At 37.5% G+C, this 26,424-nt stretch overlaps 1 protein-coding gene across 50 annotated transcripts in view; it reads right to left on the bottom strand.

Moving 5' to 3' along the window:
• The window catches only part of RIMS1 (regulating synaptic membrane exocytosis 1), a 443,759-nt gene that overhangs the window by 5,444 nt on the left and 411,891 nt on the right, over positions 1-26,424 (bottom strand). For all 50 annotated transcript variants that reach the window (XM_033103252.1, XM_033103253.1, XM_033103221.1 and 47 more), the window contains 2 exons: positions 4,250-4,388; positions 2,186-2,298 (listed from right to left, as the gene is read on the bottom strand). In XM_033103252.1, the coding sequence (XP_032959143.1) occupies positions 2,186-2,298; positions 4,250-4,388 (252 nt within the window). The remainder of the gene's footprint in view (positions 1-2,185; positions 2,299-4,249; positions 4,389-26,424) is intronic.

Below are 26,424 nucleotides of genomic sequence, written 5' to 3'. Positions count from 1 at the left end.
CAAAAGGCTGTGCCAGTTTGCACTATGACCGTAAGTATTACAACCCATGAACAGTGGTATTAGCAATATGTCTAATTTTTGCCACTCTGATGGTTAAAAAGTTATAATGTGCATTTCCTTGATTATTAGAAAAGCTGAACATATTTCTAAGTATTTTCAATTTGCATTCCTTCTGTCTTTCCTGTTCATGTCCTTTACCTATTTTTCACTAAGATTTTCATTCTTTTTCTGATAGATGTGATGCTTTGTCTTTGAAAATGTTAAATGTAATTATTTCTAAGTTATTTTTAGTTTGTTGAATCATCTCCATTTTTCAGTTGTGAATTCCCTTTGTCAGTTGATCAACTTTATACTTCTGGATTGTTATTAGTCTTGTAATTCTGTTGTAGACCTCAGCTCCTAAGGGTCTCTTAGTCTTTGATTTTTGTTGTTTTAGTCAGATACACACATCATCTAGAGTCAAACTGTTCTATAAAGCTTATTAATATAAATGATTCCCAATCTCTCTGTCTCTCAACTTCTTGCCTTCTAAGTTATGAAAACAGAAAAAGTCACTGTTTTCATAATTTTAAATATTTTTATCTGATTTATTTTTTACTTTTTGGCATTTGTCTCCCTATCTCTAAATACTACACTTATCAGATATTTTCCTACTTTTTCAGTTTTAGATATTATTATTCACTTCCAATTTTGATGTTTCTCACTGCTTTCCTATCCCTACATATATTTGACAATTTCTGTCATCCCATTCTCTCACTATTAATATTCATATTATTATGATTATGCAACATTATTTATAGCTGAATAAACTGGAATACTAGGATTACTTCTCATTTCATGGACAGCGCTTCCTTCTCCCTATTCTTAATAGGTGTCTTTAAAAAAGCATTTGCTTACATTTTTATGTACATGTCACTAATTTAACCTCTTACTCTCCTGGCTGTTCACCTCTTCTGTAAAATCAAATGCATTAGATATTCTATAGATTTTAATCTTATGAAATCTGACATGCTACAATTTGGACAAATTGCTTTGAAATCTGGCTGCAGCGGCTATCTTTAGACTTTCCTTCTTTAGACTGTCTTCCTGGGTATCCAACCATTTCTCTCTTGTGTTGAAGCATTTACTGACTGGATCTCATCTTCTCATTTTAGTTCACAATTTTTAAAGTTCGCTTAGTTCATTTTGTGGAAGTATATCCTCCAATAGCTTTCTGAGCAATGTTGGGTGTGAGGAAAATGTTTTGAGACCTTTCTTGTCTGAGTATGTATTTAGTTTAGCTTTAAACTTACTTGAAAATTTGACGGGCTATTGCACTCTATATTGGTAATCAATTGTTACTCAGAATTTTGAAGGTAATACTCAGTAGTCTCCTGGTTTCCAGTATTATAATTGAAGAGTCCAATGAGAATCTTATTTTTGATACTATTCCTCTTAGGAAAGGTAATAGCATTTTAGAAAATAGCATTTTCTATTAATTTCTGGTATGAGATTTCATGATGATGTGCCTTCGTGTTGACTTATTTTCATGCATTTTGCTGAGCACACCATGGGTCCTTTCAAACTGGCATCTAATTTTCTTCAGGAAATATCTATTGCACACGCTACATATAATTTTCTCCATTTGTCATCGGTCTTTTAACTTCATTTAGGGTGCATTTTGCTAGCAGAAGTTTTTGATTTATCTAGCTTTGGTTTGATCTTGTGGAAGTTTTTCCCACTCTAAGAATATAGAAACATTACCTTAAGTGTTTTTCAGTATTTTCTAGTGTCTCTCTACACCCCATTTCTCTTTTACAATTGAATATAAAACATTTTTTTAAGTTCTGAAGTAGAGAGGCAATTTCATGTTTTTTGTATAATTAAACATTTATGCCAACATCCTTTACTGAATAACCCTTCATTTTTCCCCCATATGTTTCACAAAATGCTACCTTTATGCTTTATTTGGATTTATTGTAGACTACCTTGACAGAGGTTTTCTGATAACTCAGAGATTTATGACTAACTATTCATTTGCATAATGTCTCAAGTTAGAAAAATGTATTAGAAATTAGAAGAGTCATTTGAAACCAGCAACACCCTAGGTAAAATGTTACTTCTCACTTGCATGACTATTATGCTACTTTAAGTGACCTGGTTGACCATGAAATATAAGTTTTTCTGTAGAAAAAATTGTTCTTACCCATTGCAGGGGTGGCGAGGGTTTGACGGCCGACAAGCTGGGCTGGTCCCAGTCCATCAAGAAAATCACTGAATTGACTGTCTGCTCCCAGTCGCACTCCAGGAAATATTAAGCTATTAGCAAAAGGACAAAAATCAAAACATTAGGTCTCCTAGAATTCTTTTCTTGAGTTTCCATTTGACCACTAATTCTGATCATGAATCATAAACACTACTTAGGCAATCGGTTTATTTATTGATTTGTTTGCATTGCCCTTGAACCAAACATATGAAGTTCAGTATTGATTGAGAAAGGTCAAAACTCTCATTATAACAGCTGATGTTCTATTCAGGAGGACTCAGTTATAGTTTTTCATATACTAAGCTTTCTGGACACTTACAAATAAAAAACCCTACATAAATATATCCCTGACACAAAATACAAGATTTAAATTTTTATATCATGATCTTTACATAAATAATTGGTCATGAACATTAATATTAATGCTGAATTAAAAATGTCTGATCATTTCTTAAATATTATAGCATAGTAAAAGTTCTTATTTACAAATAAAAATGTTAAATTTATTCATTTTTAAATGAATTAAAATTTTCTATTAGCTGAGATTTTTCTTTAGTTCAAATGGATTGATTAAAATATGTCTATTTCTTACTACACCATGACAGACTCAATTCCTTGGGCTCTAAGCTCCACCAGAGCAGTGATTATGCTCTTCTTGTTTATTGATGTATCCCGTGTAACATGAACCAGGCCTTGTAGGTAGATGGACCTCCATGAATATTTTCTGAATAAGCAAATTTCCATAGGGATTTATTGTTTCCAGTGTGCTTCCATACATATTATTTCTTTATAATCAAGGGAATTAGATAGGGGACATATTATTATCCCATCCAGAGACTTTGATAATAAATCTATGAGAGGTTAAGGGGCTTATCCACAGTGGAGATAAATATTACTTGATTTATTTTTAAATCAGAAAATAATGTCTCCAGTCTTTCATTTGCACACTGCTTTACAATACTTCACCAAGTATTGGCATCTTGCCAGCAAGTTTATCTCCGTAACTTTTATTCCTGCTGATTTTTGTTCTTAGCTGTATCTTGCTGGCAGCAGGCATCCCATTCATTTGATCAAGTAAACGAACTTACTAGTTTTAGGAACGGGAAAGTACATCATGAATAAGAACGTGGCATAATGTTATTTCATTTTTAAAAATAGAGACATTCCAGTAAAATGAAATAAATTATTAATATTTGATTGGTAAATGAGATATTTAAGTGGTGATAAATGAATAATTATGAAAAATCTGTATGTGGTCATCCCCAAGGAACACACTGTAGAATAATAATGACTAATTTGTAAGATCTATCACCTCAGTAAAAGTTTAGTTTTAACAGGAAAATTCTCAAGCATAGGAAAATGCAGGTTTTGGGTAGAATCTATATGAAATGGTAAAAAATCCAAGGAAGCAAAACAAAAATCTAGCTATATTTTTTCCAAATTAATTTCAGAATCAACTAAACCTCTTTTTATCAGAAAAATAATGAGAAAGATCCTGGGCTTTTATCCTAAGATAAAAATGAGTTGGCAGTGTTTTAGAAACAAGAAAATTTAAGTTGCTATTATGAGAGTGGTAGACTTAAACAGTTAGCCCAAAATAGTTTGGAGAAAAGTAGGAATATGGAAAATTAGTTCCACACTTCTAAATTTTAATTCAGATTTTGGCGAGTGGGACAATGAGTTTTCCATATGAAAGAATTCATTAACTGTGACATTTCTAAAATAAACATCCATTACGGACTATTCTGAGCTTTTCTGGGTGATGGAAACCAGTTTTTCCATATGAACCCACCATTTCTTCATTCCTTTGAAAGATCGAAGTGACCAGGAGCACAAGTATGTCCGTCTGTATGTAGCATAAGAGGTCAGGCTGTTTTAAGGTGGACGGTTGAACGTCTAGTTAAGTGAAGAAGCTGCACCTTAACCCTTGGTGGATTTGTTGTTTTACTGATGACTACGTAATCCATTGTTCTAAAGCCATACAGATGTGCTGGCATTACTTACTTTCCCTCGGAGCTATAACTGTTGATGCTGCCGTCAGTAGACTCTCGACTCGGTTGCCTTACCATCTTCCTCATTTCGGCTGCCATTCCGGTCTCTGTGCTTCTCTGTATGGTACTTTTTAACTTCTTGTGGCCCGACTCTGACAGGAGAGAATAAAAGAAACTCTAAGTTGTGTTTAGACAGTTCCCCCCCGAATATCAATTGATTCTGCAAATACAATTGTTAATTATGCAAATAACTAGAAGTTTATCAGAAAAGTAGTTCCTAAGAGAATAATCTGATTAATTAAGTATCTCTGCCGAAGTGTGCTTGGCCAAAAGGAGTAGCAGTGATGTAGACCATCGCCCAGGTCCAGAGACTGCCTGAATCTCAACGAACCCAAATGAACTCGTTGTATTACTGCTGCAGAAGTTGTCAACTTCAGTGAAAAACTGGATTTGGCACTGAACTGCTATGTGAAAAGATAAGACTGAACAACCTAATGGGTTTCTCCTAATCTGGAATGCTCCAAATGTGTGGGAACAGACCTCCATGAGTGGGCCTTGCCCTTTAAAGGAGAAGAGGCACTTGGATCTAAGCACAAAAAGTACCAGTGTGAGTACTGCTACGTATCAGCAATCCTCCTAAAGAGGAACAACATTTTCTTTAATGATTTTTGCAACACTTTCACGTACACAATCTCATTGAAGATGACATACAGGTTACCTACATAGGTAGAATAGGTACTATCTTTTTTTTTTTTAGGTTTTTGTTGTTGTTGTTTTTCAGTTTTTTTTTAGGTACTATCTTAATTCCAAGGCTTCACATCTATTTCATGGCCTTTTGACTCAGCTGTGTGATGTCTGACTGACAGTTTGGGGGTGTCTCTTTATGCACTGAATTATCCTGGCGGATCATTTTCTTGATACACTCTAACTTCACAGCAACTTCTCTGAGCCCCTTTAAAATACATTAACCAGCATTCTAGTCACAGCATGGAAATGAAATTGTAAAACATTTGATTAGAGCATTATCAAAAGGTTAGACAAACTGTTAGGCATTTAATACCTTTTGTATTTCAATTTTTAACATATCATTTAATATCCATTGATATGTGAAAAAATGTTCTATATACATAATTACATAAACTACGCATATGTGAATATACACATAAACTTTTCAATCTTCATAAAATATCTGTGAAGGAGGTAACTAAAACACTGCTAAATAAGCCATATGAAAGACTGCGTGTTTTGGTCCTTGCAATCGTTTTGTAAATGGTCTAATAAAAGATATAACTGGTTACACCATATGGACTTAATACTGAATATTCGCTACATAACAGCCATGGGGATTCCTTAAAACCACAAATTTGAATATGACACTTTCTTGCTCAAGACCCTGTGATGGTTTATCATCAACATTAAAAGAAAATCCAAAGTTGTTATCACAGCCCATAAAATGCCATATAAAACTCAGGCGACCTCTCAGATCTCACCCTTGATCCCTCATCCGACACGATTATTGCTGTTACACACAGTCTTCCTTGAATTTTCTTGTACATTCCAAGCATGTGATTCAGGCCCTGTTTCCTCACGGCTTGTCCCTCATGGTTTTCTTGCTTTGCTCTCTCATGTTATTCAGGCTCTATGCCAATTCTACCTCCTCAGAGAGGCTTTTTCTGATCCTCATCACTCTTTATCCCGTTGCCACACTTTATATTCTTCATAGCTCTGCTCCATTTGCCATTACACCTCTATTTGTTTATCAGTATGCTTTACTTCCCCAGTTAGAATTTATTCCTACAGGGGAAGGATGTTGTGAATATTGCTTACTGCTATTCCTAGTATCTAGAACAGTGCTATAAACTTGACAACAGGATCGATCCACACATAACAATGTGCAATTTTATCATTGCATTTAATGTAATTGTAATAAAAACATCTGTTTATTCTTTTTACTGATTGTACCGTCCCACTGTATGGTTACATGGTATCATAATTCAACCATCTCTACTGAGCATTTGGGATGTTTTCAGTTGTTATAAGAGAGCTTTTATAAATTTCTAGAAGTTGAAATGCTACTGAAAGGGTAGGAATCTGTTTCATTTTAACAGCATTTCTAAATTGTCCTTGAGAAACATTGTAGCTATTTGTACTCCTCCCAACATTCATGGGCTGCACCCCTCTGCTCCCTAAGGCACAGGGCTTCTCTGCCTTCCCCGTTCTGGTCTTGGTCTTCCCCACCTGACTTCTCATTGTAGAATCTGGACACTTACTGAAGGCAGGGACTTCATTTATGGCCATTCTGAGAGCTGCTTACTTTACATCTGGCATTTATTTACTTGTATACCACGCCTCTTCCTTAGATGCGGGTCCTCTATGAAGTCACGGTGGCAGAGCAAACGTGTCATTCACGCACACATATTGGCTAGATCCCACTTGAGGGGTAGGGGCAAGCCCCAAGGGTATATTAGCAAAGTGAGCCAAGGAGAGCTGTGAACTATGTTTGTTTACGCACGGCAGGATGAGGCAATAAAGCCAGGGTGGAACACCATATTCTTATTAAAAATAATGCGGGTCATAGTTAGAAAAAAATCTGGGCAAACTTTCAATCTAAATGATGAGGTGATGCTGAAAACTGGAAGAGGACCAGAAGCAAGGAGATTCAGGTTGGAGATTCAGGCTGAATTCTTTCATTCAGCTTTTCATTTACTTTTTCATCCATCCATCCATCCATCCATCCATCTAACCAACCAACCAACATTTACTAAGCCCCTACTATGTGTCACACACTCTTCTAGGTGCTGGAGATGTACTGATAAACGACAAATTTCCTGCTATCCTATAGGAATACATTCCTTATATTCTAGTGTGTGTATACAAGAAAGGCAATGAACAAATAAACAAATATATACTATGCCTGCTACCATAATAAATGTGATGGAAAAAAATTAGGAAAGGTAAAGGGGATAGAGAGTGATGGGAAGAGCAGTAAAAAAGGAGTCAGGGTCTCATTAAACAGTAGTATAGATGTAGTGAGAACACAGGCCATGAGGGAACAGGAAACTAACACCCACGGATAGATCAGTCCCAGTGATTGTGGTGGGGGCTGTGCTGCTGCTCAGGAGGGGCTGTTGTTCTGTCCGGAGCACCTCGCTCTCCAGGTTTCCTCTGCAGTCTTTCCAATGTTGATGCTTACTCTGTCCAAGAGGCTCTGTTGCCGTAGGTCTTAGGGCTGTGTGTACCCCTGGCCGTCCAGGTAACAGTGGACAGTAGGCTGTCAAGACCTGATTTCTCTGCGTTTCCTAACACAGGTTTCATATGGCTATCATTCATTACATATTTGTTCAATGAATGAAAAGAAAAAATGTAGAAGTGAAGAGTCTCTTAATTTGTTTTGAAAATTGGAATATCAAGTTTTCTTAAAGAAGGGTATATCGACAGGGTGTTCCCATCATTCTTAGAGCAGTTTTAAACCTTAACAGCATCCAGAATGTAAATGCTACACACTTTGGAAAAGCATCATTTGAGAGGCTGGTTACTGAACTTTCTTTTATACTTATTTAATTTTGTGCATTTGGATAACACATTTCTAATTTTAAAGTTCTTGTTCTGGTCCTTCTGAAGATGGCAACATGGACTGATTTACCTCTTATGTTTGTTATTCATGTTAATAAATATTCGATGCAAAGAGCTTTGGTGGACTAAACAATATTATAACAGCCCAGGTAAAAGCTGAATAAACAAACAGTTCCCGCAATAAATCTGTCTTACTTAAATCCATTAGGGCTCTAGTATTATTTGGAATGTAATGATTGAAAGGAATGTTGTTTTCTAGAGGTGGAAACTGTAAATTTGAATAAATACAATTCATGCAACAAATATTTGTTCAGCACTTACTCTGAGCCCAGCCTTTTTTAGATGCTGGTAACATAGCAATGAACACAACAGACGGAAACCCTTGCCCGAACGGAACTTACATTCTAGTAAATATAATGATTTTTAAAAAAATATTTTTTATATTTTTTATAACTAGCTCAACATCACACTAGTTAGCAGCAGAAACTGGATTAGAAACTTCATTTTCTGAATCTCAGTCTTGTGATCATTCTATTATACTACAGTTTAGGAAAATACAAAATCTGATCTTATTTTTTTAACAGATAGAATAATGATTTAGCTATAGAGATATTTTCATGTATACATTCTTATACAGGTTTACAAGTTCATTTGAAAACTTTAAAATGACATATATTCTATACAAGTACAAATGTATATATTAATAGTTATTGTATGTGTGTACATACATATGCTGTAAATATAGCATAAATGTTACACATATTTTTAAAATATCAATATAATGCATCAAACCCTTAAATATTAGAAAATACTGTTATGTTTATTCAGGATACCACCATTATTTAATAATTATTTGTATCCATTGAAGAATCATTAACCTGATTAAGAGATGAAGTCTATTATCAAATTATGACATGAGACATTTGACTTGAAACCACTGTCATAAGTATTATACAAAAAACAAAGGGATTAGAAAATTACTGTATTTTAATATTCTATGTTCACAAACACATGAAAAATTAGTAAAATACATTCGGGGGCAATATTTACTTTGGAAGAACAAACTTTCTCTCACAGAATGTTCCAAAATGTATCATAGTTTCATATGAACTTTTTGTGTCTTTTCCTATTGGGAGGTGCATGTTATATTTAGAAATACCCTGCTGACTCATTAATCCATTTTGCAAATACTCATTAAGCACCAAATACCTATAATCTAATAGGCATCATTCTAGGTGTTGGAGCTACAACAGTAATGAGACAGGACAGTGCATACAATAAACAACTAAAACACATTTTAACATGATACGTTTTAGATATTGGTAATCGTCATGGAAAAACGGAAGCATAAGAGACTGTCTCAATAGAGTGAGTTACTCTTGATCAGCTGGGCATGGAAGGCCACTTCTGAGAATGTGAAAAAGGAGCCAGCCGTACAAAGATCTGAGGGAAAGATGCTGCAGGCAGCAGGAACAAGTACAGGACCCTGAAGAGTGACTGTCCTGCCTCGGCTTGCCTGAGAAAGCTACGGAAGGCTGAAGTCAGGTGGTCAAGGTGAGAGAAGGTGGAGCAGAAGAGGTGGAAGGACCCAGTTGGGTAGGTGCTGCTGGAAAGTGGCCCGGATTTTATACCAAGCATGATGGGAGGCCACAGGGGAGGGTCCTGATCTGATTTACTGTTTCGACGGATCACTCTAGCTGTTGTGTGGAGAATGAACTGTAGGAACTAGAAGTGGGGAGAAGAACTGGAAAGCTAGATCTCTACCTAAGAAGAGACAAACAGTGGCTTAGGTTAGGTTAGGTTAGGGAAGTGGCAGTGGAGATAAGGAAGGAAGTGGGCTTTGAGTATATTTTGAAGCGGAGCTGACATTGCTCTAGTAGATATACAAGTGGTTCAGAAAAAAGAAGGAACGATTGACTTTTGTGTTTTTACTTAGGACAACTAGTTGAACGGTAGTGTCATTTACTGGAAAGGGAGAGGAACTCATTGTGAGTGGTGCAAATTATGAGTCCTCTTTTGGATGTAGAGGAGCTTCCTAAATAGCTACATGGAGAGTAAAGTAGGAAGAGTTTGCATGATTCAGGACCAGGAGGGATAGGTCAGGACCAGAAATAGGTAGACAGATAGATAGACACAATATACTGTCAAGCAGATAAAAAGAGTAAATGGAAAGGACGCTAGGATATTTCCATATTTAGAGGTCCAGAAGAAAACGAAGACTGTTAAGGAAGACCTTTTAAGGTACGGGGGAAAACAGGTTAAGTGTCATGGTGCGGAAGAATAAAGTGTTTCAAAAAGTAAAAGTATTAAGTGTTGATTATTACTTAGAATTTTAGTAAGGAATAGATAGAGAAGTGATGACTCTGCTTGGCTCCATGGACACGAGTGATTTCAAGAGAAATAAATTCAATGAGTCGTAGGGCTGGGAGCCTGAAGGGATGACCAGTAAGTAGAGACACCTCCTATGACTATTTTCAAAGGTTTGTTATGATGGAGATGTAGTATTTGGAGAGTCACATAGTACGAGGGGAGCTTGTTTATGTTTTAAGATGTGTGGTATAAGAACTTGTTTCCATGCAGATAGGAATGATTAACTAAATCACAGGGAAAAACCACATTTTTTAGGTTAATTGTTGGTTAGAGAGGTAGATAAACATAGATGATGTTCAATAAATCATCTTTCAATCAAAGCAGCCTCTAATGCCAAATGAACAGTTAATTCCATAAATTAATTGGAAAAAATCAGTGAAAAAAAATCACGTCGTTGATTAAACAATTTGGGTCCAAAAGATAAATGCAATAATGTCCTATTAACTCACAAAGAAAACACTATAGAGTAACTGCAACCTTTTGGTTATCTTGAAAGGAACACCTGAGATCAGACATACAATTTACTTTTTTATATGTACAGTGACAAAACCCAATTATTTTTACAAAGGAAAGTTGTGGATAATATGTTACGTTCATTCATTCCCTTAGTTACTTATTCCACAAACCATGCTGAGTGCTTTGGGCCCAGGACTGTATACGTGTGTGGGGAAGAAAGAGGCCCTGAACCAACCATCTCACGGTTTAGTAAGAAAGACTGATGAGTTTAGTTGTGATTCAGTGTAGTGCAACACACAAGACTTTATATGTATTTAGCTTTAGGTACTTATTTTATGTAAATTCCATAATATGGAAAGAGGAAAAGAAGGGAAGAGACAACAATTTAAAGTGAGTGTGAGTCTGTTGTTGGTTATGTCACTAAATGAGCATGAAGCTGGTGAGATCAGGAGGTGAGAAATGCATATCTTCTTTCCCTTACTTTGTTTCAGTTCCTGAAAATAATTCTGGTGTTTATGATGATCTCTAAAGTAGACTGCCTAAAAAACAAACCAATTGTTTCATCTGGTGTTCAAACAAAGCAGCAGCAATATAGTTAAACAATGGCATTGGGCTTACAGACTATGGATAGGTATTTGAGTGATTTTCAAAGGAAATTTTAACTGTGCAGACGGTAAAGGAGGGATTTGTATTTCAGGGCAGGAGAGCAGAGTGCTTAAAGGTTCTGAAATGATAAGGAGTGTCGCCTCTTGAGATAACTCCATTTTCAGAATGACCAGAGTTTAGGTGAGTGAAGATAGTGAGACCGGAAGCTAGAAAAGTAAGCAGAGTGGGACCACACAGGACTTTCATGTAAGGTTCTCAAGGTGCAGGATTATGTATCATTTGGGTGGCTTTTGTGTTATCGTTATTGTTCTCCTTACTGGTTTCAAGGGATTGGTCTGCCCAATACCAATCCTATTTACGTAAAGCTGTGTTTAATTTGTATTATATATAATATTATACAGCACTATTGTCGTAGATCTCCAAGAATAATTCTTTAAGAGAAAATATCCAGCAGTCTTCCTTTGTTGATGTCAGATGCTTCTACTGTTGTGGTAACCGAACAGCTGGGAATTTTTATTAGGTAGTCTAGTCCAATAGTGCCACAACCATTTTTTAAAACAAATAAACAAAAATGTTCCTTTTGTACTGTGCCAAAGTTTTTAAATAGATTTCATCCCAAGCCAGATAAGTACAACTTGTAAAAATTTCACACGTCAAAAGATTATTTTTAGAAAATTGTATGAGGGCTCTTTGACTTTTATGGTTTCCCTCATTTATTCTCCAGGTTAATCCTACAAGCCATAAAGTCTACTACTGCCCTTTCCTCTTCCTATTTTCCAGATTTATAAGGAAAGAAATATAGTGGTTTAAGAAGCTAAAAGTAGTATCATTCAGAATATTTTTTGTGAGATGGATGGAATAAATTCCCTTGATGATACTTTAAGAATACTTCAAACCTTTTTCAGTGATGTAGTTATCCTCTCCCGCAACTCCAAAGAGGTAAAAGAGTTTCTTTAAGTTCCCCACAGATTCAACTTTAGAAAAAAGGATTCATCTGTGCTGAACACTGACCTTTAGTTTTTCAGCCCTTCTGTGGCTAATGGTTATTCTCTGGGAAGAAGTCTGGTATTGTTACGAGCGGCTGTAATACCTGCCTGTCGTTATCTGTTCAGTTCATTCAATCACACGCGATATTTTCAGCAAAATTTTGCTAATTTAACATCGATTTTCCCTCTTGCCCAGATGGTGAAAATGTAAGCAATAGCAAGTTCAAGATGGTCTTTTAAATAATCTGTATATTAAACTTAATAAGGTTGCCAAAAAAATTTAGGTAAAAAGGTTTACGGTCACTGAAAACAACATACCACCTGGACTGCAGCCTATTTTGGCCAAAGTGATAAGGGAGGGGGAAATTCAAATGTTGAACTTCTTACTTCTGCAAATTGTTTGATTTCACAGCCTTATTGTTTCCAAAGTATGTTCATGTCATGGACTGAATTGTGTCCCCCCAAATTCATGGGTTGAAGTTCTAACCCCCAGTACCTCATAACATGACTGCATTTGGAAACAGGGCTTTTAAGGTGGCAATTAAGTTAAAGCAAGGCTGCTAGGGGGACCCTAATTGTATCTGACTGGTGTCCTTACAAGAAGAGGAGATGAGGACACACAGACAGACCACCATGTGAAGAGGCGGCCAGAGCGTGGCCATCTGCAAGCCAAGGACAGAGGTCTCAGAGGGAACCAAACCTGCCTACTCCTTGTGCTTGGACTTTCAGCCTCTAGAACTATGAGGATATAAATTTCTGTTATACAAACCATCCATCTGTGGTGTTTTGTAATGGCGGCCCTGGCAAACTAAAACATCCAGGGAGTGGATACTGTTATTTTAAATTCTAAAGTCATCTTCCTATTTAATAAATGTGATGATTTAAATGCATTTTAAAGCACCTGGAGATAATCACCTATGATATGGTCTGAGGATGAGCTAGATTAAGCCCCAAACACTAGGATGGACTTGTCTCAGGTTGCCTTGATTAAAAAGTGGTCTGAAGCCTGACATGAATATCCCTGGATCATTTATTAACATGAATATACTTAAGTCATTTATTCATAACTCTTAATGTTAAAAAAATAAGGGCACGGATTTGTTTGCCAGGGGTAGTAAATATATCACATTTAGATCAAATCTGTTTGTTTTTTTAAAAATCTTCTTTGGTCTAAATTAATACCTTAGATGAAGCTGGATTTCCTTTATTAAGTATAAACCTACACTATCTCCTTACAATCTGTCATCCTGATTATAAAAATAAAACAATATTTCATGCTTTTTGAAACCCAGAAAAAAGCAAATGTTGTATTATGTTTCATGTTTTCTTTTCTTTTTTATTTTTTTGTTTAAACTCAAGGTATTACTCTCTAGGGAATCCTTCCTGCCACCCAATTTCAAAAAGCAGCCTAATACTCCAAAGTGGTGGCTGGACAGGAAGTGGTCAGAGGGGCAGCTCTGGAATCAGAATGTCTGGATTCACTGACTAGTTCTAAGCTCTCCCACTTACTAATTCTGTGCATGCAGGCAGCTTCCGTAGCCTCTGTATGCCTCACTTTCCTCATCGATGAAATGGGAGGATAACGGTACCTCACTCAGAGGATTATTTAGAGGAGTAAATGAGGTAATCCATGTAAAACACTCAGTACAGTACCCAGCACCTATGCAAGGTTATCTATTGTTAACACAGTAAGATCTCAAAGTATTTTGCATAGATTAAGTCTCCAAGTTGAACAATGCTAATTCCCCTTGCTCTACTCAAACACATCTGTGCCTCATATTTAACTCAAAATGCTATTTAGAATGAAGCATAAATAAATTGCAGCATGTCACAGAGACCACTTGTGCCCCTAGTATTCATTCCCAATCTTTTCTCTCAGTGACAGAAATTCCCCATTCTCCCATCTGAGGACCAACGCCTTTTCCCTTTTCCTCTCCCCTCTTGATGGCACGAGGATGGGATGGTGAGAGCTGCAGTGGCTGCTTTGGACCTCAGGATGGCAGCACTTGTTGAAGCTGCAGAGCCTGGGTCCCTGACATGATGAAGTCACTATATCAGCCTCAGACTGAACTGTCCACCCGGGCTATTATGTGCGAGTCTTGATTAAGCCACGGTATCCAAGGGTGTCTTGTTACAGCAGCCTATCCTATATCATGATGCATAGGATTCTAAATCAAACACACTGTGGATTTAAAAGAATAAAATAGTTTTGTGAAGAGTACTGTCAATTCTTTAATTTTAGACAAGAGATTATGGCTATTAAATTGGTCCTCTATAGTTTCATATTTGTAAGAATAAGGCTCCTCTTCTAACAACAGAGTTCGTGGAAATTTTCTTCCTTAGGAAGTCTCAGAGAATGTAGGGTGAGAAGGGGAGAATTTAGCAATGAATAATGTTCATTAAACATCGTCACTGTATACGGTACACTGCAGGATACAATAAATAGAGATGCCCTTTTCTGGGAGTTCAGTATTCTGAAACAAATATGCACATCTGAAGTTCCTGATTATTGTGTGACAATGATTGTACTACTGCACTCGTTATTCTGGGCAGAAAAGAGAATTTGAGATCATAAAGGAAATGAGTGCAAATGTTTTTTCTATATTCTATAAAACAAAGTAGGTTCTCTGTACCTCTCATCACATTCCTTGAAACAAATCAGACGGACTTTCATCACAATTGTGATAGTCTGATTTGAAATATAAGCTTTGTGGCACATACGACATTCTTTTTGGCAGACCCAGCAGGGCAACTTAAGAGACAGGCAGTAATTCTTGAGAGAATCTGAAACAGGACTACAACTGACCGAGGAAAGACCTGTCATGTATAACTAGTCACCACTGACAGCCGCATATTGAAATTCAAAGTCACAGCGTTAGGCACTCTCAACAGTGGGCAATGAGAGGCAACTAGGTAGTTTCTGATTTGGGGGACTCAGTATAGCTTGAACTAACAGCAGAACTGGAATTTATTTATTGTATTCAGGCTTATGATTTTCCCAATCCACAGCAGAGAGGTAGAGAGCACGTGTGTATGTGTATGTCTGCATGGAGAGAGGGAGGCATAAACTTAGAACAACTTACAAGACAATTACTGAGAACCAGGAATAAATACTGTCCATATAAATGCTACAGGGACAAAATAAAATGGGTTTGACTAACTCTTAAGGCAAAGTTCATGGAAGGAGGAATTTCTGATTCCCTCCCATCAGCATGAGCCATGAGTTCCTAACAAATTGGATGGGTATAAGGGGTTTATATATAAAATAAAATTTGACAAATAACTAGTTATGAAATGAGTTAATCAATACAATTCATAAGAACATGTTGTATATGAGGGGTTATGAAGAGTCATTGGGGTACAGCCTTTACGCCCTTTGCTTGTGCTTTAAAGGGCCCTTCTCTCCCTCTACTGGTGTCACCTCGTCACTCAGCACGTGACCTTCCGTTCCCCATGGATCAAGAGGATGGACACACACAGAGCTGCTGCCCACTTGGAGCCCATGTCTGCCCTTCTGAACTAAGCCTCCAGATCCTAGAATTTCCTGCCCAAATGGCCCCAAGTCCATACCCAGGCCAGGCGCACAGCTTTCTGGGATGCAGCCTCCCGAGGATGGGTAGCACCGCCAATGTGCGTACCCCGAAGTCCAGGTGGCTATCCACAGAGTTTCACCACGTGTGCAAGGCCTCTCAAGGTGCAAGAAGAGCCGAGGGTGGGAAGAGGAGGAGGCGAGCAGCAGGTCTCACAGCAAGAGATGGGGGTAAGCCAAGTTCAAGCCCCACACTCTGAGCAGTCAGAATTCTAAACTGAAACTTGAACTCCAGGCTCTGAATAACTTGTGATAAATGTTGATAATAAAAGCCCAAGGAAGTCCTACGTGAGTCACAAAATCCTATTCGCTTTCATAGAGTTTTTCCTCCTACATATCAGTTAAGGAAATGTGTGGGTCCAAGAAGAAAGGAGGGGTTACATATAAGTAACAGTTGTAGTGGGTGTGCATATTTCTGAAGACTGGATCCTCACTTCTCTGTCCCTCTGGTTGATATCTCCATGTTGGTACTCTGGGGACTGCAAAGCCTAGAGATCCAGACAGAATATTCCTCAAGGAAACAGTGGGTAACAGCAAGGCAGCAGAGGAAGAGGTTCAGTGGAGAAGAACTTACACTTCACAGAATAAAAGAGGATGTGCTAACACATACTGTAATGTCTGGTTTACCTTCTTCACATAACCAGGTATTTATCCCTGGATTTTAAAAAGCCAGTGGAAGCATTATTTACTAAGATTTGATTTAAACAAAGCATTTAAAGAAAAACAAAAAAAAACTGGGATCAATTTTTTTAAAACTATAAAATTGGAAACCATATACTTTTTCCTTTTAAACTCCACAATTTTCAGGAGAAGGAGAAAGTAATTTCAGAGGCGCTAAGAGCTATCTCTTTTCTCTTGCATTTATAAAATTATGATGTAAGAAACACAGGCTGCCAGAGAGGTATCTTTACTATGGGTAGCTTTTTAAAATAATCCTGTTTTAACTTTATTAATAAGGACATTCAAAATTTTATTGGCAGAGGGGCTATTTTCAATTCAGGAGGCAAAGATTATAAACATGTCCACTAGCAAATTTCCAGGGAGTCAGCAGCCAGAAAATACTGGAGAGATCCCACCTTCGTGGGATCTCACTCACAAAAGAATCCATACTCATGGCTCCTAGCCTACACAAAGTTTGCTCCACAGCCTCTTGAGCCCTGCATGTGCCCATAATACAGGAGGCAAAATCAACAGTGAAAAAGTAGGAACTACTCAAGGTGGCTGTACTCTACCAAAATATTACCATCTGGAAATGCTTCCCTTCAGTGTGTTATATCATAACTGGAGGTTTATTTGGATTTCTGATTACCAATTACATCTGGTTGGTACGAGTTAGGTCATCAGCTTACTTTCTAACACCCAGCTGACATATCTATTCTAGAGAATGGGACAAAAAAAAAAAAGAAAAAAAAAGAAAAAAAAAGTTATACCTATTTATTGAGCGATCAGAAAGATAATTTATGGTTTAAGAGGAGGAAAAAGGCATCAGGATTGGCTAATAGGCACGAAAGGCATTAAGTTAGCAAATTCAGAAGACATTTTGCTGATTCTGAGAGGAAAGTGGAGAATGAATTAATAAATGGGAGGTGGGGAGAGGAAAAGAGAGAAAGAGAGGCCAATTTTCTCACAGCAAAAAGACCATGAGCGTGAGGGTGCCATCAGCTCCACGGGATTCTGACCAGCTGGTCCCCGTAAAGCAAAATGCTCTGACTGCTTCATTTCAGGCTGATGCTGAGATCAAACCATACCCCAGAGTATGAGCATAATAAGGGGCAAAGAAGGCAAGTGAAGTCAACAGTGGTAATTTGAGGCCTGGCCACACAATTCTTGGGAGTAATTTGGGGGTTGGTTGTGTGGGGCTGATCAAGAAAGATTCCATGACTGGCAAGACTATAATGTATGTACAAAAGGGTTACTCTGAGCCCCGGGGCTTGAGAGGTTTGAGTAAATGCTGGCTGGTTACTTCCCTACTGTGGTTAGAATAAATGTTAAATAACAAAGAGTAAAGGGAATACTCTTTGCATACCCAAAGAGTAAAGGAAATAAAAAGAAAATGTTTGGTAGTGAAAATTAGTAAAGAAGAATATTAGAGATTGGGGCTCTTTAATTTTTCACCCTGCTACCTTCCATGTTTATAATACTAGGTGAACAAGCACTTGAAATATATGATAGAATAAAAACCTAAAATCTATGCTGGTGGAGGGAAAATCCGAGTGTCAAGGTTTACCAATCTCCGGAACTGCATTACCTAGATTTTAGGGACTGTAAGGAATTGACCGAACGATGTCAAGCACAGCATTTAAAGATTCTTCAGGCAAATGGTGCAATGTGCCCACCTGGATATCTAAGCATTAGTACAGTGCATGTGTTAACAAAATGGCAAACAGGAATGATGCACATATTATCGATATTTTGACATCCTCAGAAAAGTCAATTACTATCTGCTTCTCATTTTTCAGATATTGCTTATTACTCTCAAGGCACTGTCCTGACTGACTTCATTGTAAAACAATGAACAGTCCTGACAGTTTGAGGAGTTGAGACACATTTGGTGTTAACCACACCAAAATGTTGGATCTTGACTTAGCTACTTGCTAAAGACTGAATGTTTCTGTCCCCCACCCACCCCATTTAACACACTGACATCTAGTATTAGGAAGTGGGTTTTGGGGAGGTTATTAGGTCATGAGGATGAAGCCCTCAAGAACGGGATTAGTGCCTTATCATAGAGACCCCTAGTAGCTTGCTTGCTTCTCCCTCATGTGAGGTTATGCAAAAAGAAGGCTATCTCTGAACCAGGAAGCAGATCCTTACTGGAATCTGACCATGGTGGTCTTTGGCCTTGGATTTCCCAGCCTCCAGAACTGTAAGAAATAAATTTCTGTTGTTTATAAGCCATCCAGCCTGTGGTATTTTTGCTGCAGCATCCTGAACAGACTAAGACATTATACCTTGACAAGTGAGAACAAATGAACATGGTCAAGACTGCAGAGTTGAAAACTCTTTTTCAGAAGGAAAACACTAGGATATAAGCTATAAGCGAACCTGACATTTTTTCAGCAGGTAGAAGCAAATTTATAAGAATCTTAAATACTTTACTTAAATATATTTTGAAGCTTATGCAATACTATAGCAGTAAACTAATCTTGTCATGGCAATATTTATTTCCAATCCACATCAAACGAAGATTAAAAGAATATTAAAAATAAACATTGAGCTTAAATCTTGAAAAGTATGATAGGTGGACTAAACCGATCCATTTTAGAAGAGATCTGAAACTTAGCACCAGAACTTTACAAAAAAGTGATCTCCTTCTCTTTGTTTAAAGAATCCAGGTGCAGTAAGGTTAAATTGTTAGCTTGTGGCCACACCGCCCCATAATGTCACAGTGAAGATCAAAGCCCGAATTGTTCTACTTCCGAGTCTCTGTCTGGACTTTACTATAGATGAAACTTCAACGGCCCGCCACACCCTCCAAAAAAAGTCTCACAATGAAAGCAGCGAAGCAGTAAGTGGACTGTTTCCTGTATTACTAAGATTGTTTCAGAAAGATCACACATCGTCACACTCCACTTGTTCACACTGTAACAGGCCAAGTCCACCCGCCAGCGCAGCATCTGTCTGCTACAGTAAATTGTATGTAACAGGTGGAGCAACCTGGATGCAGCCATACATAGCGCTCCCAGAGATAGAAACCCAATCACTGCAGATCAGACACAGTCCAGAGAAATCACTCTCAGTTCTGGCATTCTTTTTAGAGAAAGGAAGATGTTGATTGCAAATCTAATTCTGAAGTACCATTTTAAAAGGAGCTCAATAATACTTGAAATTTCCCCCAAAAAGTACAAAAGTACTGTATGTCCCTGGTACTCTAAATTATTGGTAATTTCACTTCAGCTGGATTTCTCTGAAAAATAAGTTCATATATATTTTTTAAAGATAATAAGCAGTCAAGTTCTACATCAATTTGAGAAAAAAATAACACTTTTTATGGATTTGAAAGCTTCACCTATTATTTGCTAAGATAAAGGCAAAAAACATAAAAAAAATTAAAGATGGAACTCTGGAAGACACAGGTGAAAAGAATTATCTCAGGAATACATTTAACAATTCTGATGAGAAATGACATCTAATTTTGTTGAAATTAAATAACATGGATACATATACTGGCAATGTCAATTGTAGAATGAGATACTTCTCTTTAACCTCTATATTTTCCTCTCAAGGACACTGCATATGATGTTGATATGGAAAGTCATTCTTCTGGTTTTCTTGCAACCCATAGTATTATAGTTATATTAATAAATGATACTATTTGCAAAATGTTTCCAATTTCTTGATGAGAGAACCATATTTCGACTTACCAGAATTTGCAATCAACACTAGGATAGCATACGAGTATGGCTGGGGGAAACACAGAGGTGAAATGTCAATTAAAATTTGCATAAGACCTACCCATAATAGACTCTCAGTCTCTCTGTCTGTCTCTCTCTCTCTCTGTCTCTCTCCCTCTCTCTCTCTCACACACATATACACACAAAACACAGGAAAACAAAAAGGAAAGAAACAGCAGCTTTCATTGTTACAAGCACTTTAAATGCTTTCGATCACAGTTAAATTGATAAATACAGTTAAAAATTTCAGGTTTTACACATTAAGAAAACTCTCTTAGGAGAAGACACATTTTACCTCTCGTCCATTTGTGTTTTATTCTCCTGGGAAGAGAGAATTCTCCCATCCCACTTCCCTTCCAACTCAGTCCTTATCTCCACAAACCTCTCCTCCACCTGTTCTGCTCCTCTGCAGCATTCCTACCCCACACGGCCCCTCTTCTTCTTCTCCCTCCACCTTATTCTCTTAAATTCTACTCTTTAAACCTTACACCTCTCAAAATTTCTCCTTCCCAGAAATGTTTATAAACATATATAGATCTGCTTTCTACACATTGTCTTCTCATATACATGCATACATATCCATCCTTCATTTCCCAAATATATAATAAACACTTAAATGGTGTTATGGGCATCGGTGACTCCACAACAGAAAGGAGCTTACAGCTGGGTGGGGGAGGAAAACATATACGCAATTCTATCTCAGCAGAGCAACAATTTGTGTAAAATATGCCAAAGTGAGTGATGCGACAAAGGATGAAGTTAACCTGTCCACTGAGGTGAGTTAAGAAACTTCCCACAGAGAAGGAGATGCTTAAGCTGTACCTGGAAGGTTACATGAAAATTTTCTAGACAGATGAGGAAGGGAACGAGCCTTCAAGGCTGTGGAGGAAAAGGTCCCCAGAAGATCCCTCCATTAAGTAATCACAACAGCTGTGCTTCTAATTCCTTACCATCTGGAATACACAGAGGGTGCCCCCAAAATGTACACATTGTTCCATTGGGGTCTCTGGCAGCAAGACCCTCTAATACAGGAGGAACCCAGGGGCACCACAGCAGTGTTTCTACCCCATTGGAAACCTTGGGAAACTAGTGGGAAAGCATAGAAAAGAGAGGCTCTATGCCACGGGTGTCCAAACTTTTTTCAATGTTTTTTACCAAGGGCGGTAAAATACACAAACAGCCGGGCCACTCACTCGAGGTGAAGTATGCATTGCCTCACCTGGTTTATTTAAGTAAACTCAATGTATTTTTGGAATTTGCTGCGGGCCAATTAACAATGGATTGCGGGCCGCAGTTGGCCCGCGGGCCGCAGTTTTGCCACCCCTGCTCTATGCTATTCTGGTTCTCAGCTCTTCAATATTGTTTTCTTTCTCTTTTAGTCAACTCTTCTTTCTTTCGCTCCTCAAAAATGGTTTCTCCCCAGAATTCACCTTTGACATAGAAGTTGACAGCCTTTTCTGAGGATCTCCCTAACTTTCCTGACTGATATGGATATCATCTCCACGTGAGTAACTCCCATCGTGGTATCTCCCATATGAACTACTTTCCTGAGTTTCAATTCTGAATTTCCAATGTACTTTTGGCCCTTTTCATGTAAGAATTCCTACCAGCACCTTGGAGTTTATAGCAATTTGGAGGATTCTGATACTTTTATGAAGTGGCTACAGTCACAGGTATTCAATCACCCACAAAGATAGGTGTTGCTATGAAGGTAGGTGTGATTAGAGTCTATAACCAGTTGACTGTAAATAAGGGAGACTATTTCAGATAATCTGGATGGGCCTGGTTCACTCAGCTGAAGGGCTTCAGAGCGGAAGTGAGGCTTCCCTGATGAAAAACGCCCACCTGTGTACTGCAGATTCATTCAGTGCTGACAGCTTTCATTTGTCCCTGCTCACGGCCTGCCCTGTGGACTCCAGATGTGCCTTGCCAGCCCCTACAATCCCGTCAGCTAATTCCTTGTGATGAATCTCTTAATATATGTCTCCCACAGATTCTGCTTCTCTGGTCAATCCCTGACTGGTAGAGGTTTCCCGACCCAAACTAGCCTTCTCTGCGAATGTCCCCTTTCTGTTAAAGGTCCTGCCATTTTTCCATTATCAAATATTCTTACTGCCTCATCTCTTCTTACTTATTCCTTCCTGCTTGTTTCAGATGGGGACATGACGAGATTCTTGTCATTTCAGTTGGGTTTGTACAACCACAACAAATTAATTTTCATGAAGATGTTGGTCCCCTGCTCCTTTTTTGCTGGCCCTCCCACAGCCTAGCATGTCATTTATAGTGCTCTCCTATTTTATTTCCACCAACTCTGCCATATTTATAATACTTCTCCCTACACTCTGATAGCAACCTTTTGCTCCAGCCAAGCTGGCTACATCCTGTTTCCTTTCCATGAGTTGATATTTTCTGCCTCCAAGCCTTTTCTGACACCACCCCACCTACTCGAATGTGCTGCCTGTCTTTCCGGAGCAATCCTTTAAGACCACCTCAAAGCATCTCTACTTACACCTCAGTCTGACCAGCCTAAGCTTCAGTGATACTGCTCTCTAAACTCCTGTATTATTTTCCTATAAATAAAATGGTAATTGACTATGAACTGCTCTATGAAAACACTTAGATTAATGGGGTAGACCTTTAGTAACATCTTTCATTTACATGTAACATTTCATTGGAATATGTTTTTGTATCTCTCCCCTCAGCACTCAACCATCAGAGTGCTTCGTGAAAGAGTGCTGCTCACCAAATGTTTACTGACGGATGTTGCTGGCTGAATCTTAGTAACTAAAGCTTGGAGCATTCACTGTGTGTATATCTTCATAGAAGCCCACAGTAATTCCTATTAATTGGTCAATCAGGTAAAAAATTATTCCAGACCACACTGATTCTTTACTGGTGGTCTTCTGCCAACGTTAGAATGGGAGGGAGGAAAATAAAAGAACTTTTTTACTTCGGTAGAAAAATAATTTCTTGCTGTCCACTAATAATAAGCATAGATAAGAAACACGAGGACATTTCACTCGGTTGGTCCAACATGAGGATGCATAAAACCACACAGATGTTAAGATTTTTTTTTTTTTAAGAAAAATGACTTAAACTAAATTAGAAATTAGGGGAGGGGAAGATATAAATCACAAATGTATTACAGCCATTCTAAGTATATTTATGCCTTCTTTCCGTGGATAAGCCCTACTGCTAAAGTTAAATGTTAAGTGTTAATTGAAACTAAAATCAGGATTTCATTCCATACAAGTGTTACTCAGAATATAAAATAAAAATGTAAAAACAAACAAACAAATACACATAAGCATTATGTGGAAGACTCTTCCTTAATAATATATATAACCCTGCAAGTGTTCTCCATCAAATCTTGATTTAGACTTTTGCTTTTTAAGAAAGAAGCAAGAAAGGAAGTTACTGATAAATCCTGGTCTTACCACATAGATTACATGCTTAGTCTTTGGAGAACAGCACTGTTTTTGACTATATCTAAGACCGTCCTTTTCTGGAAGGTTCTCAGAATGGCTTTGGCACAAACTCTAATGATGACAATACTAACCATTTCAGCCAGACTGTTTATTGACATCAGTATGAGTAAGTAAGAAAATGATTAGGGAAAAAATTACCAGATTACGCTGCTCCTCAAAAATTAAACGAAAGTGTAAAATCAATTTTTAAAATTTCTTTCCATTCTTAACATGGATTTTTTTTCCTACTCTAAAGATAATAAAATCATAGTTATCATTTGAGAATTTTAATTGGTTTCTCTGAAATATTTCTGGGAAAGGCATTTCTAAACAGGCAGTCTTAGGGAAAAAAGTATAAACTATCTTAAATAACACAGTTGATATGAGTCATCATAAGCTATTCGCACAAAAATGTTACATTTTTGTGGTCCTTGACCGAACATAACAAAATGAAAGGCAAAATATTTGGAGCCTAAATAGGAAAGATGATTTACAATTTCAAAATGCAAAGTAAATATACTTCTGAGTTTCCAAAGTAAATGTCCATATAAAGTATTTGCATTTAATTGTATGTAAAAGGGCTATACAGTATGCAACACACTTGATACAATTTTAAATATAAATGAAATTGCTTTAAAGAAAAAATATAACTTTGCGATAACATGAAGATGTGTATTTGGTACTACTGATGAAGCACTGCTCAATTTCAAATCCAGCATTAAAATCCTATAAGTATAGGTTTCAAGTTAATCATATTTAGACATTATAATTTTATAACTATACCTAGAGAAGCAACATCCTTCTATAATAACACATAACAAGTTTTACATTTTTTATATTTCATTCAGTTATTAGTAACGTCAAGAATAACACTACCTTTCGTTGCAAACTGTTAATATATCATTGAAAACTTCAGACAAACACAGCAATTTGGCTTTTGGTTTCAGTTTTATGAAAAGTTCTAAATTAACTGACAGACTTTTGTTAGAACTTAGTAAATTCACACATGTATCATAGACTTACCTTGTTTATCTTGAAAACATTAAGAATCAGCATTAAGTTGTTCTCAGAGGAAGACTGAAAGCCGAAGAAGCTTTGACCTGGTTTAAGTAACTTATGCTGTCTCTGGGTGGAATATTGGAGGGAGCTCTCTGCCAAGACTTTTCTCTCCCTCCTTACTTCCCTCCCTCCCTCCCCTACCTCTCTCTCTCTGCCTCTTTCTCTCCTCCTCCCTCTTCTTCCCTGCTCTCTTTCTCACACATACACACAGTATGATTAAATTGCTTCTGTCAAGAGTGTTTTATTTTCTGTAGCTTATTATAAGACCATGAAGTGAAAACTTACTCAGTTAATTTGCTATGTATCAACTCATAAATTTGAAAACTGCTAAATAGTCATAATTTGAAAACAGTTACATAGTTACAGAATTTTAAACGGACTGCATAATGAAGCCATTTAAATGAAATGAAATGAAAATATGTTGCTCACTCTATTAAATACTAGGTAGCGTCTCTAGTTATGTAAGAAACATCAGAGGAGTAAATCTCAGGGCTAATACACGATTTCCAGGGTAAACCTGTTAAAAGAGCTTCTTTATGGACAAGTCGAAAGTCCCATAATGATTTCTTGCATTGTATCCACTTGGTACTTACAATACATGAGTAATACGCTGAAGCTGTAAAAATGATCACTTTCAAAGTGTGCTTATTAAGCATTCATTCCTGTCAGTCAGCGGCTTTCCTGGCACCTTTCACATCTAACCCTCCTGCCTGGGGATGGACACCACGATCAGAGAAGACTCAAACTTTTGCCGAGCGCTTTTTACATACCAAGTGCTATCCATGCCCAAGTTCTTTACACACATTTCCATTAACCCTCATCATTATTTACGGGTATTGATGTTGCTATATTTTACAAGTGTGAGAACTGGAGCTCAAGAATTCAGTAACAGTTAGCATGTGTTAGAACTCTCGCCAGTATGCCTGGGCCATAAGAAAAGATGAAAGACTGCCATTTGCAACAACATGCATGGATCCTGAGATGATCATGCTGACCAAAAATTCTCACCACCAGCAAAAACAAACGCCCCCAAACAGAAGCAAATTCCAACTAAGGCCCATATCCTATGAAACCTAGGTACTCTTTAAGCTCTTTGTCTGACATACCGTGTTGAGGAAGGGAAAATGGCAGCAAAAGAACCATTTACAATGACAGCATTATTTCCTGTGGTTCCTCCTTACTTCCAAAATGGCACTGAGGAATTAGAGTTCAGTGTCCTGCTTTTTCTTCTTCTTCCCTCCAGTGCTACGTCAAGAGCATGAATAGGTTAAAGGCAACAGGGTAACCATACTTCTTGGTTAACTCCGGACAATCCTGGCGTATGCTTGCTATTTGAGCATATTATAATTATAGGGGTCTCTTCTTTTTACTCTCAAAGATATTCTAGTTTGGATGATACATTATATAGTCAGTATATATATATACATATATATATATACACACACACACATGGAGTAGAGCGATGCAAGTTAAACTAAATCTGCCTCAAAACAGTTACAACTGGTATTTTGGAGTTCCAATTAGACTGTTACTAAAATTTAAATGGTAAGGAATGGAAGTGCATGGAACTCAAAAGTTTACCAGTTGGTAAATAGTATATCCACCTCTTAGGACTAAAGGTACTTATCTGGGTTTCCTGCATCAGGAAACATTTGTGGATTATGGAGGCACCTTTGTTGGCACAACTG

The sequence above is a fragment of the Rhinolophus ferrumequinum genome, chromosome 3 (assembly GCF_004115265.2).
Source record: "Rhinolophus ferrumequinum isolate MPI-CBG mRhiFer1 chromosome 3, mRhiFer1_v1.p, whole genome shotgun sequence".
Lineage (NCBI taxonomy): Eukaryota > Metazoa > Chordata > Mammalia > Chiroptera > Rhinolophidae > Rhinolophus > Rhinolophus ferrumequinum.
The sequence above is the reverse complement of the archived record's forward strand: the minus strand, read 5'-3'. Positions and strand labels throughout refer to the sequence as shown.